This window comes from Arctopsyche grandis, chromosome 13 (genome assembly GCF_051622035.1).
Source record: "Arctopsyche grandis isolate Sample6627 chromosome 13, ASM5162203v2, whole genome shotgun sequence".
In the NCBI taxonomy this organism is placed as follows: domain Eukaryota; kingdom Metazoa; phylum Arthropoda; class Insecta; order Trichoptera; family Hydropsychidae; genus Arctopsyche; species Arctopsyche grandis.
Genome location: NC_135367.1, coordinates 1,806,952 through 1,822,174, shown reverse-complemented (window position 1 = coordinate 1,822,174; position 15,223 = coordinate 1,806,952). Strand labels below are relative to the sequence as shown.

Here is a 15,223-nt window from a genome sequence, read left to right as displayed (position 1 = left end):
CGTTAGAGCTTTGGCTATTTTTGATTATGTCTAAAATCCACGATTCACAGTTTTGTTTGTACTTTTTTTTTTGTACATAACGATGTAATGTTGAGTGTAATAATGCTGGAAAACCCATTTAGAATCAATATACCATAATTTTGTTTTTGCTTTTTCCATTACCATAGAAACTAATGGAATATATACGATATGCACTTTCCATTAGTTGCAAACACGTACACTGAAATAAATTCATTTCGAATTTCCAATTTTCCATTTTCACTTCGATACATAGTGCAGATATGTAGGAGAGCGTCTAGTCTTTTATAACAATAAAACTCTATCGAAGAAAACGAATTTTCCAAGAATTTCCACTTGCACACAAAGAGCGTTGCACTCGTAAGCTTTTACGAACGGTTAAATGAAAATGGCGTCATTTTACTGAATAAAGCAACGTTCGATTCACAAACAGTAAGGTTCATTCGCATCAAATACTAGTATTAAAGTGAATGTTTGAATGATATATATTTTGTATGTATATATACATACATACATATATCATATGAGCCATAATCGTAATAAATACGTTTAAGAATCAAAAAATTTCGGAGACGGTGACAGCTCATTCACTGCCAATAGCCAGTAGTAGGTTTTTTTTTTAATTTTAAATGCTGCGAATTTTAAAGAATTGACCATAGATGTCTCTGTGAGTGTTAATTAATATGTATTTCATTTGTATAATACTAATAATACTTGTATCAAACGTACCATGTTTCTGACTAGGAATGCGCATTGGGGTTACCTGTTAGGTCATCCTGGTATAAATTAAAAATAAAATAACAGGAATTAGCCCAAGGTTACAAATATGGTTAGATAATTTTTGTATATAAGTACTAACAAATTTTCAAACATAATAGTACATAAAATGTAATAGAGACATCTATGGACAGTCAATAAAAGTTTTAATACACAAAATTTGTGAGATAACATTATGTAGGTAGCATGTTTTCATAAGGTACAACAAATTCGAAATTTTAATAATTCGCGATAAATTGAGGAGGATGTCAATTTCTTGGATCCGTCACAACAATTAGAAAAGAAGCTAGAAAAGTTAGAAGAAAGCTTGAAAAATCGGAAAATTCTAACAGCAGATAATCGATCGATGTATGTTTTAATACCAATAAATCACCAACAGTGTATTTAGCTGGGACTTAAACCCACGACCTCTTTACTGGTATGGAATAGTATACATACATTTTTTTATTTTATTTTTACATATTTTGCCACAGTGACATTACAGAATACTCTAACGCGTCACTGTGACCAAAAATATTAGCACAATACAAATAATATACATATATATAAGAAAATTAACGAAACATCTATGTAATAGATAATAATTTTATTAAATCATATTCAAATAGTGGTGACATAGTGGGTTAGATATTTTTTACCAATTTAATGGAGGAACCGCTTAAAAAATTAAATTAAATAAATTGGAAAACTTTGATAGGCAGCGATCTACTTGGACTCACAAATATCCAAATCTGACCAGTAGCATTTAAGATTATACTCGGAATAAATTATTTTCAATCGAGGTAAACCCGATGACCTTTCAGTGCCTAGTATCAACGCAACCATCGAGCCACGCTTTTAGCTAAATTGCATTTTCTATTAAATTTGGTATTTGTATATTATCTAATTTTTTTTTTTTCATAAATATATACCAGGAAAGCCTAACAGGTAGACCCCAATGCGCCTTCCCAGACAATTAATTACAAACATTACATAAATTGCTGTATTTCGAGAGGGTGAAGAACACCAAATTAACAATTAATTAATTAATCAATCCATTGAGACTTGTATGGATTTAGACTTGTACATACATTTTTACATATTGTACATACATAAATCATATTCAGATATTTGTGACATAGTGGTTAGAAAATTTTTGCCAATTTTCGGAGGAACCGTTTCAACAACGAAATCAGATAAATTGGCAAACTCTGATAGGAAACGATCAGCTTGGAGTCACAAATATCCAAGTCTGACCAGCAGTATTAAAGATTAGCAAGGGGATCGAACCCGGTAACCTCTCGGTGCTAAACATAAACACAATCACCGAACCATACTGCTGGCTATTTCAATAGCTATGTGTCTAAGAAGGTTTCTGAAACGTATTTCATGAACGATTGTGTATTTGTCCATTTTACAAATCTAGTTTTCAATTAAGGCCTGTCAAATTCAGTATACTGTATAATGCTTTCTTAGCTTAATGGTAGATTAAATAATTTCACGCTTAAGGAAGCCGTTCAATTCGTTTAATATTTGAGTATAATATTAAACAACTGTATACGAAAGGTCGTTTCCAGTGTTTACGTAAAACGAATCCGAGTCGGATCGATGTCTTTTTATTTATAGAATCATCCCTGAGGCAAAATTGCGCAGATGAAGGAATTACCTAGCGACCGCGTCTTTCTCTCGCTCTCCCTTTCTCTCGTGGAAAATCACAGTTTTCCCGACGTGAAAATTCCTCGAACAAGGCAATTTGTTTCTCAAGTTTATCACCGACATATGCTCTTGTAGACGTACGCATAAAACTCATGTATATTTTGTTTTTATCTCCCGCTCGATAGTATATAAGAATTTGTCACTTGCGATAAAATATCACGGATTTTATCGAAGCGTAAAATTTCGTAAACGTGTCCGTCACAAAAAAAAAACAAATCTGCATAATGAAAGAGGACATCTCATTAATAATGAATGTGCTTAAATCAAAAAAAAATATCCGTATATCAATCACCGAAAACGCGTTCGTTCCAACAGACAGAAAAAATTCGCCATAAAAATAACTCATTTTGTAAGTTTATTTTTCCTTCATATTTACGAGGGAAATTTCAATTTGAATTTATCTCAAGGTGTAAAAATTCTGTTTGAATTTATTATCATATTTTTACTTGAAGCTTTTGATTAAAATTCCGACGTTTCGAGTGTTTTCAGTCTGGAATTCTGCGCTGTGTGTATTTATTTCTAGTTTAAGTACAGTTGCTATTTTCGAGTGGTTTGAGTGCAATCCAAAAGTAATCATTTTTCGTTCTAATTATTTTCCTAAATAAATCACACTCTGAATCAAATATATTGCAAAACCCCGCTCAAATTCAACGGTATTTGTATGTTGAATTAAATTATCGTAAAATCGCACTGAAAATTTTTAAACCATTAGTGCAATCTCGACATAGAATCGAACCGCTTGACCGTAAACTGTGACATTTTATACGTTTAAATATTTTTCTAATTTTACTTGATCATAACTGAGATAATTTTAACAACTCTTACGCATAAATCAAACGACAGATAAAATAACTAAAACAAACATTAACACGTTAACAAATATTTTTATTACTCTATTTATACATACGTATCATGTGTATTATTTTCAACCTGAATAGAAATTTTCGCTATTAAAAATCAAAACGAAGCAGTCAAAATCCTAATTTATTTTAAAGCTTACATCAAAAATTAAGAGCTATTTTTAAAACTACCCAAGACTTTTTCATAATATCTTACAATCAATCAAAATTTCCTTCAAATGAAAAGTCATCCCGGTACATTTTATTTTCATGACATTTTCCTATGTACGTACCCAACACACCTGTGTACAGTTATTGGCCACCTGAACATTTTACTAACTATCTGGTGGTGCTACCCGGCTTCGCTCGGTCCAACTTTTGATGATCTCTTTCGTTTTAGCACGGATATAATGAAAATCTTCATCTGTTTATTATTAAATTTATTTGAATCGAAAATTATATTATTTAACGACCGACCAATTACAAACGTCTTTGACCAATCCAGCCAATTAGAAACAACTTTGACGACAGCCAATCAGAAGCGAATTATAGACGCCGTTTCGGTTTTATATACGTACATATACATATACATATATAAGATTAATTTTAAATTATATTTAATAGCAGCGAAAAAAAGACGATAGATGGCCAATTTAGTGAAGAGCCGTTTTAACAATGAAACCAGATAAATTGGCAAACTCTGATTGAGTTCGAGTCACAAATATAGCAGCACTGCAGAAATACTTCGAAACATAACAGTTACATTTTCATTGAGTAATCGTAATATCTTAGCAGGCAACACTTATTTATTTAAGGGTAAGGTTAGGTTAGGTTAAGTTAGGGTTGGCCCTATTTGTTTAAGATTAGAATGTTTAGGTTGCTATTTATTTTTGTCAAATTTTATGTTTGCAACTGGCAACCCATTTGAGATTTGATTTTCCAGGTGAAAAGCGAATCTGTCGTGCGACCTATTTTAGAGAGGATTATTCTTTTTATTCGCCGGGCCGATAAATAGTACCCTTAAGTTAACTTAGCTAGCAGCATAGCTCGGTAGTTATGTAAGCTTCTGCCTAGAACCGAGAGGCACCGGGTTCGATCGCATGAGCTGACCTCCATTGAAAATAATTCATTTCAAGTATAATCTGTAGTGCTGAAAAAATTCTAATAAGTTCTTTTCAATCGTCGTCAGCTGACGTGATCGAACCGGGTGACCTATCATTGCTTAGTTATCAATGCAACCACCGAGCCACGCTGCTGGCCAATGTCTGATTCATTAGCCAGCAGCATGGCTCGGTCTTTAACCTTCTACCTAGCACCGAGAGGCGCCGGGTTCGATCCCATGAGCTGACCTCGAATGAAAAAAAATTTTGATTATATCTGTAGTGCTGCTGGTCAGATTTGAATATTTATGACTCCAGGTCGATCATTTCCTATTAGAGTTTGCCAATTTCTCTGATTTCATTGTTGAAACGGTTCCCGATTAAATTGGATAAAAACCTTCCTGCCTAGTATGTCACCACTATTTGAAAACGATGAATGTACAATAAAATTTATGCACAATTCATAGATGTCTCGTTGGTTTTCGAGCTTACAGTGTCTCGTAATTCAGCGACTTGTGTAATAAAAATGCTGCATTGTGTGTAATTGGCCAGGAAGGCGCATTGGGGTTTACCTGTTAGTCCTTACTGGTATATATGTAAAAAAAAAACTTATGGCTTATTGCTTATATTGCTTATTTGTTCAAACAGTATTACCGTTGGCAGTTCTAAAACATTATTCATATACATATATCACAACCTTACATTACACCCATACTTCCAAACAAATCCAAAATACTCTACGTACATACTTTTTACCTTTTAATTAATGAAAATTATGTTTTTTTTTGTTGCAGTGGGGCCTAGTTGGTCCTAGGTAGGAGGATGGGCGTGGTGCGAGCACCCTATCGCCCTTGGCTGCTACCCCTACTTGTACTTTTCATATCGTTGTTTCACACGACGCTGTAAGTATCATAAATCACGTTCAAATTTCCTCCATTATTACACCGAGCTTATTTCCGATGGTTTTTAGCGATCATTACAACGATCAATTTGCAAATTTCGGATGAGTTATGAGCACACACACACACACACTTTGAAATTTTGATTATGCGATTTTAGAGAGATTGAACGTGGCGTGATTTAATTTGGCGCCAATTTCGCTAAATCACCACGGGTTAGCACGCACTGCAAATAAACCATTAATATCAATCAACGAAAGACGGAACGTTCCGTTGCGTTGCTGCTGTTATTATTTACGAAATTGGATTTCGTATATCTGCGTTTATATAATAATAATTTAAAATGTCTAGAAACAGGTGCTTCTTCCTACATAGATTATATTATTAAGTTCGTTACATGAGAGTCTCATTTTCGTATAGTTGTCTTATGTCTGGCGTTCTAGTGTTGTTTTTGTTCTTTGATGTGTATTTTAGCTACAGAACGGTCGCCATTGTATTGTGTTTCGAGTCGAAAATGTTTTTTAGAACGAGTCAAGCTGTTGAAACATATAAAACGAAATTTCTTTCGATCGAAACAAAGAAAAGTTTGCGTCTAATATTGTATTTTTGCCCTTGCGCTTAAGTTGTCAGATTACTGTGCTTTAAAGCGCTAAAAGTTTTGATTTCACTTTAATATACATTTTGATTTATTTGAACGGCAACAAATTCTTTGTTTGCGATTTCGTTTTAATGTAATAAAAGTTTTAAATAAAAAATTCAGATTGCACCCGATAAATTATGTATTTACGCACACTTTCTTTGACAGTTTTTTTTTTCGTAAAACAAACATATAAATTTAAAAATTCATCTGCTTGTATATTTCAATATTTTATTTTCAATGGAAAATTTTAAATAAAAGTCCATTTGAATTTTTTGCATCTCTTTTGTTTTTTTTTCAAACGCAATTTTAAAAAATATTATATGAAAGTTAAAAGTCTACTACGAGTAATAAATCATTGCTATGAGGTATGCAACTATTTAGGCATGTAAATCAAATTAAAAACGTCTTAAAAATGGTGAACCGTCAAAATCACTCGGTTAATAAGAGCCGCGACAAAACGGCCCCAACATTACCGCGCGGCGACAAAACCGCGAGAGACAGCGACAAAACCACCCCGACAAAAAGCGTTCGGCGACAAAACCACCATACGTGGCTTAAGTTGACGTTAAAAGCGGAAAATCACTTATAGATCATGCTTCAGTTATATAATATTAATCAAATTGAAGTCTTTTGTATGCCATGCGATGATACTTCATTGGGCACAATACTAGTATGTACATAGTTTTCATTGGATACAGACCGCCTCCACATGAAATGTCTTAACTTCCAATTATAATGAGAAATTTTGTAGAAGGTTCTATGACCTTATGCCCTTTCAAAATCCTATAATCATTAATCTGACGAGTCTAGACATGATATGGTACTCGATAGGGCAAAGCACTTCGCGTACATTGTAAAGCATACAGATTGTTCTTGAATCCAAATTCAAACAATCAATTATAACCAGAGAAATGTTATAATAATAGAAATGGCTTAAGGCTTCGTATTGTTATCAAGTGGCAAAGGTCTGTGGAAATTTAATAATAATTTTCCCGGCAGCCGTATTTGATGCTTGGTGCTCGACGTATATCCGATTGTTTGTTAATTTTACTTGCAAGATGGGCAAGTGCATCGTTAAAAATTGCACAATGCATTCAAAAACACACAATAAACAACATGGGATACATTGTTATAAGTAAATTAATCATTATTCAATTAACATCGTAGTTTGACAGTTTTTAAAAGTGTCATGGCGACCGGCCGCATTCTACATAAAATTTCAGGGGTGGCACCAGAGAAATGTAAAAAATATTTTTAAATAAATATAAAAACATTTCTCATGGTGGCGCCGAATACTCAATTATATTAATAACCAATTATTTAAGTTTAATTAATATAAACATAGTTCATTTTATATTATACATATTTTTGTTGAAACTATATGTACATTACACGTTAATATAAGACTTCCCAAAGTCAGACAATTGCAAAAAAAGTGGATAAAAATAATCCGCCAATTGAAAAAAGAATGAATGGCCACCAATGCCCAACACCGCCATATGCTCAAATTGTAAATAAATTTATATCAAAATAAAACTTTTAATTCTGTAGTGAATATGTGATGACCCCGGTTCTATTCCGTGCGTGTATCTGTAGTTATGGAAACGTTACGCGTATAATTGACACGAGAAATCTATTGGTAAAGGCACTTCTATTACACTGTTCGACAAATGACGAACAGTGTAATAGAAGTGGCTATTTTTTTTTTTTTTTTTTTTTTTGGCTATAACTGGCTTACCTCGATAAAATAAACGAATTTTTGTTATTAATCCACAAGAATAGTCGAAATATGATTTTTCTAAGTGGAATTTTATTTAATTCTCATATAAAGACAATTTAATATATTATCCCTATTAATTCAATTCAGATTCGTGTAAATACGAGTAAATACTAGTACGAACCTTTAGCTCGCAATTTTACCGATTTAAAATTTAGCACACTTCCAACTAACCCTTTTAAACGATAATAAAAAATAGTGTGGCCAGAATACTATCCCAATAAACATGTTTCAATAGAAAAAACTCAATATAAAATAGTATTAACAGTGGGAAAAATCCCAAATGAAAATACGTACTTTTGACTTTTGATTTGAACTGGACGACTATTTAGAGATTTGAAAGCTGAAAAGTACTACAAATGAAAGATGAAATACCCAACTACAGATTCCAATATTCATTTTGAACAGGAAATTGTCAGATTTTGAGACATCGACCGAACAACACCAAGATATAGAAAAATCGCGCGATTTAAAAAACACATATATCTCCGAATCTAGAGCCAATCAACATTTTTTATTACCAGATTCGTGTTTACTGGGGCATAGATCTATAAGAAAAGTCATATCTTGTCTCTGAACCATGTTTAGTGTCGAACAGTGCTATTATGACATTTCTCTGTTTAGTGAAATTGATTACAAAATATTAAATTTTTGTCCTTTATATATGGAATTCGTTTCACAGAAGCTTCTTATCCTTTGTTCCAGATGCAACAATGCCAAAATCAATTTCCGAGAAAAGGAGAAGCAAGTGCTGGACCAAATCTTGGGACCAGGTCGGTATGATGCGAGAATCCGACCGTCCGGCCTCAACGGCACTGGTAGGCAGCTACGATTTTACATGTTACTCTTAGCTTTAAGTATTATACATTATTCAATTTTAAACACACATAAGTATAATGTTAAGTTTATGAGAAGTGAATTTACAAATGTATAATATATGTCTTAAATCTACGTACATAAGGAAAAATATATCATACGTACAATGCATAGTATATCGAACAAATTTCGAACCAGGCAGGGGTTTCACAATTTCGCACAGTCATCCCCTTTCCCCCTAAAAGCGATTAGTTTTAATTGGATCTAAATCCCATATGCGGCCCCATCGACAAATCGCCCCTGAATGCCGGAAATTAATAATTCGGCGTCAACACACCATTACCAGACCTCCCCATCAAACCTGAGGACTTCCATGCGAACCTCATGTAGTTTACATGGAGTGCGACACTAATGTGGGCGATTATAAAAACTCATTTTTTCAAATAATGCTAAAACAAAAATCAATTTAATTACTCTAATTATATGTCTATTACTATACCATTTAGTAATAAATCAATTTTTATATTATTTTAATTGATTATGCTTGATATATACTGTCACTTATAAAGAAAAAGAGTTGAACTTGATACAAATTACTGTGAAATCATTCTATCTACATATATATTAAATTAAATAGGATGATTCATATATTCGAGTGGGCGTCAAAAACAACCGTATGGTTGAAGTTGAGCTTTTCCTTTGTGCTACTTGATTTTCCGAAATATAAACTTGAATTAAAACTCTATAAGAAGCTGCTTGTAAAATGAGTGTAAGCTTATTGTTCGAACAATTAAGATGAAAATATCTTGAAACGCTTTCTGCAAAGGGACTTCAAACTTGTGCGTCAATCTTTCCGATCACGCGCAGTGCGTACTTTCAAAACATAAAAAAATATACATCAAAGCGATGATATTCAAAATATTATTTTCAAATATAAAATTGTCTTTGATGTGCTTTAATTCGGTGTGTATATTATTTTTAAATTGAAACATTTTCGTAAAAGTGTTGCAATCTTACGATCGCCCATATCATTGCCGCATCTACTACGAACGATTCCTAAGTTCGCCTTATGTCCGTGCAACCAATTGCATAACATTCAATATAAATGTGCAATGGAATATTTACCGTGAAATTTATAATATTTTATTTATTATATAAGTGCATTTAACGTGCTTTAATATAGCGTATTTTAATTTTTTTTATTTGAAAAAAAATTTAAATATAATAGCAAATTTATAGTCGCCCATTTCATTGCTGCACGTCCTTCGCATCAAATCCAACGATTCCTTTTACAATAATGAAATTGTACAATGGCGTATATAGGCTCTATAAAATCGTTACCATTCCAAGCTTCTAATTAAATCCAGGTCGACCTTCTGGCGGGTTTCCAGGGGGCTTCGCCCCCTCCTTCCCGCTTTTCCTTTTTCACATTTCGCACTGCGTATGTTGGAATCCTTATAAATCTTCGACGACTGGTCGGTGAAAGGATTGCCACTTCCATTTGATATATTTCATCTCGATTGGAAACGGGGTGGTTGTGCGAACGTTGTTTCGATTTAACGCCAACATTTCGAATCAATCGCAAAGTTTAATGCTCGGCGAGTGAGGGGGCGCAATGCTGAATCTAACCTAACCTAACCCCTGCCTTTTTTAGTTTAACGTACTCGACTTTACGACGCAGCTTTCGCTCGAGTCGTGAAACCGAATTTAAAAAATCAAAGGCAGGAAGAGTCAGGCGGATGAAGAGTCAGAGTCAGCTTCTACTCGCTCGTCGATCTCTGGCTTTGTGTTTGACTTTCGAGTTGGTTTTAACCCCTGTTCATATTAACAAAGTGGTCATTCACGTGGAAATTCGTCTGCAGACAATTCGGCAGACAAGTCTCTAGCAGTTATTCTGTCGTACGAATCGCTAATCTTTTTTTTGGGCTTAAACTATTGAGAGTTGGAATTCAGCAAAGACTTTCAGCATAGTACATTCAATACTTCAGACTTATCACATATTTGGTCCACCTTTAAACAAAAACGACAATTTAAATTATTCAGATTTAAACTCGCTCAAGGTGAACAATCGCATAGAGATTTGTCTGGAGACAAATCGCAATTTTTCAATCGTGAAAGTTTCTCAGAGACTGAAACTGAGTCAAAATATTATTAAATATTGGATCGATATTTTTCGTAACGATAAAATTTATATTTAACAAAATATTTGAGAGATTTGTTTCTGGATATGTATGTATGTATCTGTCGTAGAGTAAGGTATCTGGGTATGCAAAAGGCACACCCAAAGACCCTACGACAGACTTAATCTCTACGTGAATGGCCACCTTGCATGAATGTGACGTCACGTGTGTCGCACTGCGTCTCAACATTAGCCCAGATGTGTTACACATGCAGAAAATGAAGTAATGCTTTCAAAGCTCAAATTGCTAGGTCTCAATAATCCTGCGAGTGGAATTATTGTGTGTGTGTGTGTGTGTGTGTGTGTGTGTGTGTGGTTTTTTGTTCGTTTTGTTTTGTACTCTCTGTGAAATTGGAAATGAAAATGGCGCGCGTGCGGCGGCCATTACACGTCTCGGGTGTGTCATTAGCTCGCAAGTTACCATTAAATGGCTTGATTTACACTTAAAAATGGTTTGTTACAATCTCACGCAGTGATCGGCGGATTATAATGGCGTTGGTTTTATTGTGCGACCGCGACTTTCGACAAATGACACAACGTAAACCTATAAGGTATACATTATATATTATATATATTAATATATAATATATGTATGTACTTTCGCCCAGCCATGGCCTAGCCTTTGTTTGAGGACGATTGATTTAACTTGAGTGTGCACGCCATCGTATATGTTACATGTACTATTGTAATCATGCTTGAATAATTGTTATTGAGTAATTGAGAACCGATTATATTAAATTTATGTATTATAGAAACATACCCTATATAGTAAAATATATAGATTTTCAAAAAAGAAGAACATGAAGACTACCTGAGAAGACAATAAAAGCTATTATATGTATATGAACAACATTGCTCAAAGCTGACAATGCAGCAGATTATTCTCAATATATAATAATAAGAACAAAATGATCTTCCTTTTGCATAATAAAAATGGTTGTGACTGTATAAATGTACATACATATGTCATATAAAATCATCTTAGGCTAAAAAAAAGTCATTTTATTTGAATAAAATTGACTTTAAAACCTGCTTAAGATTATCTTGAATCATTTAACCACTTAATCGCCACGCGTTTGTAGAAACTGATTATTTTATTATACATATATGTTTAGTGCCTACTCTTGACACTACTACTAATAGTGCCTTTTTTCAATTTCATTACGATATTTTTAGATGTCACTGAAGAAACCAACATTAATTTCGAGACTTAAATACGAAGGAGCGCTTATGGCGATGAAATGGTTAATCATAGTTTAGTGGCTTTTCAGCAGATTTAAACATCTTAAGCTGCAAAATTTAAGGGGGTATTCTAGTCTAGAAATTTGAAGAAATCGATTTTTTTTCTTTCATATTTTCAAAGCTTAAACCTTTGAAAATATGTCCTTAAGAGGATTTTTCAAAATTAAAATTATTTTCGGAGATATAGCTGCTTTAGTGACGGGGCATCTGACCTGCACGTAAGTTAACTCGAAACTTTAAACGCGTTTTTCTCGAAACTACTTTTTTCGAAACGGTTGACATGATATCTCAAGTTCTACTGGACCAATTTACTTGAAATTTGGTGTGAGCCTTCTCTATACATTTTTCTATTGCATGAACTAGAACTAAGACAAAATTCCAATCTTTACTATTTTTAAAAAATTCGGAAAAGTCAAAAAAACTGGTAAAAAATAGACTTTTTATTTCAAACAGCCGCTATTTTGCGAAAAAAAATGTGTTTGACTTTTCCGTAGTTCATGCCATAGCAGCATTTGTTTGGATTAAGAATAATTTGCTTTTTTGATTTTGGAATACTAGGAGGGTTGGAATCGTGTCAACCAGGGCGCACCATTTTTTTGAGACACTTCATCAGCCTGTAACTTTTTGAATTTTGAATTTTTTCCTTTGATTTTTTTTTCTATGTATTCTTCAAACATTAATAAATATTTGGTAAAATAATGGCTACTAAAAATATATATATATTTTTTTTTATACCTGAAAAAATACCTAAAATTCATGCCTCTAGACTAGAATACCCCCTAAGTACTAAAAATTAAGTATTCACTAAAAATATACGATTATTCCGAATCATTCAATGAAAGTTTAGTGAAAATTAGTCCAAAATACTTTCAAAAAGTTTATCGATGAACTTTTAAGGTTATGTTAGTTATTTTATGTAAATCTATCAATTCTGCCCAATCTTTCATAGAATAACAATAATATTTGATAGAATAATAATAACATTAATGATCCTAAAACCAATCGACCAAATCTACTATTGAAAGGTTGCTGAAAATCTTCACACGATCCTCGATTACATATATATTCATATCATGGAAAGGTCAACACCACATCAATTAAATCCGAACGATCGATTTATTTATATGCATATTTATCCTTGATGCATGGAGTATTTACATTGGACAGGCAGTTTGGTATTGTGGCGTGTGAACAACATTCCCCTTTGATTTGTTTTCAACTAACCCTTATGGGACTTCTTATGGGAGTCTTTGGAATGTTGTCTGGCGCAATTTTGCCATCGTCCAATGTGGATATGTCTTCAATGTATGTACGTATGTACGTTGTTTGTGTGTGCCATACTGTTGTGTCGCTCAACCCTTCAGATGGTCCCGCCGTGGTCCGAATTAACCTGTTCGTGAGGAGCATTGTCACCATAAGCGACATCAAGATGGTAAGTCCATGTAGTTGCATAGATTAAAAACAAGAACCAAATCACCATTAAAAATTAATCAAAAAAAACATCGATTTAAGCTTACAAAAGTCACACCCTCCCATTTAGTTTGTGCACACACGAGAGACAGTTGCGTGATGATAACATTTTAACAGTCGAATAAAGCCTCAAAGAATAGTACAAAACCTCAAATGTAACAGAGGAAGTGGAAATATTATTAGCACGCGACTAATGATCTTAAAAAAATATATGAAAAAAATATACATCAATTAAAAAATATATCATAACAACATACATATATTCATAAAAATGTGTGTACATTATGATAAATATTGCTAAAACATCATTCAAAAAAAACATTTAAAAAAGACTGTTAATAAAAAAATAAAAATAAAAAGAGGATTATTTCAGTTCTTATTACATTTAATTTTGCGTGCGTGCTTTGATTTTGTATTTATTTTTTTAGACTTACTTTTCAGTTTGGGTTAATTTCATTTCGTTTTTTCACTTGAAGAGTGTGTTTTGGTTTGAAACTTTATTATTATATATACTTATTAATATATGAAATATATTGATTTTAGCCTTTGAATTAGCTCGTGTATATTATACATATACATATATATATTGAATTGTGATTATTAGGTCTGAGTCTCACTGTGAAGTTATAGTTAACGTTTGCTAAATATATAATAAATCTCATTAGATACAAAAAAAACAACAAAAAATACGTCGTGATGGTGTAAAAATATATCGTGTAAAACATTGTACATACAAAGTGTATACAGCAATACATGCAAAATAGCACATTTTAATGCATATCGAAATTGTCACGTTTGAGCTTTCGCTTTTTTGTGATGGAGTTTGATAAATTTTAACAAAGCAATATAATATATTATATTTACATCAATGACTTGAAATACATTTGCCAAGGTTGAATTTTTCGAATGCCATCATATTTAAAGTGAATAAATGCATTTTGTAAACGTTGAAGATTTTCTTGTTTGCCTTAAATCAGCTGTCAATCGTCAAATGTAATGATTGATAGATGAAAAGTTTTACTTTTGTATGGAATTATATTTAGTATTGATGTGTATTAAAATGTGTGCAAAAAAAAAATACATTACTGAAGTTAAAATTTGGTTTTTTTAAGACAATGTTACTAAATGTGCTAATACATATATAATGATACAAATTTAAAAAAGGTGTTATTTTTATTAAACAAGCTATTGCATGCACTTAAAAAACCCTTTTCAGTCGAATGAAGCGATCGCTTCGTAATGTGAGCCGAATTAACCATGAACTGAAATGTGTATATCGAAAAACGACCGGAAAGGGTTAACAAATACTAGATGATTATCGTTTGGAAATGAGTCGATGTTACCGTTTTATATTATTGTATTATTATTTTTGAACATATACTTAGTTCTTGTGGTCGACTTGAAAGAAAATGCTTCTGTTTTCCGCTGCTGAGTTTTTATCTTTTCCTTTTTAATTTTTAATATATACATTTATACATATATACGTATATATATTTTTTATTCTCATTCACAAAAACATGTATCTCTATTCGTATATGGGTGTGTGTGTGTGTGTATTTGATTTTTACTTCTCCTTCTATTTCGCCGTTAGTTACTGTTCATTACAGTGTGCTCCTTGTTTATTTAATGAACGAATAGAAATCAATGCGACGGTTGATCTCCATATTTATTGTTATGGTTTGTTTGTTTGATTTACATACATATATATATATATATATATATATATATGAGTATAATTTAATTCCCATGTTTATTGCGTGTCATGACAGAA

The 15,223-nt window shown here is 32.6% G+C and overlaps 1 protein-coding gene across 10 annotated transcripts in view; it reads left to right on the top strand.

Moving 5' to 3' along the window:
- GluClalpha (glycine receptor alpha 1) overlaps window positions 1–15,223 on the top strand; it is a 75,269-nt gene that overhangs the window by 36,673 nt on the left and 23,373 nt on the right. For 9 of the 10 annotated variants that reach the window (XM_077444170.1, XM_077444171.1, XM_077444167.1 and 6 more), the window contains exons 2-3: window positions 5,224–5,331; window positions 8,451–8,563. In XM_077444170.1, the coding sequence (XP_077300296.1) occupies window positions 5,252–5,331; window positions 8,451–8,563 (193 nt within the window). In that variant the 5' untranslated portion in view covers window positions 5,224–5,251. Of the gene's footprint in view, window positions 1–5,223; window positions 5,332–8,450; window positions 8,564–13,346; window positions 13,415–15,223 lie in introns of all 10 variants that reach the window. The other variant, XM_077444176.1, reaches the window with a different exon arrangement.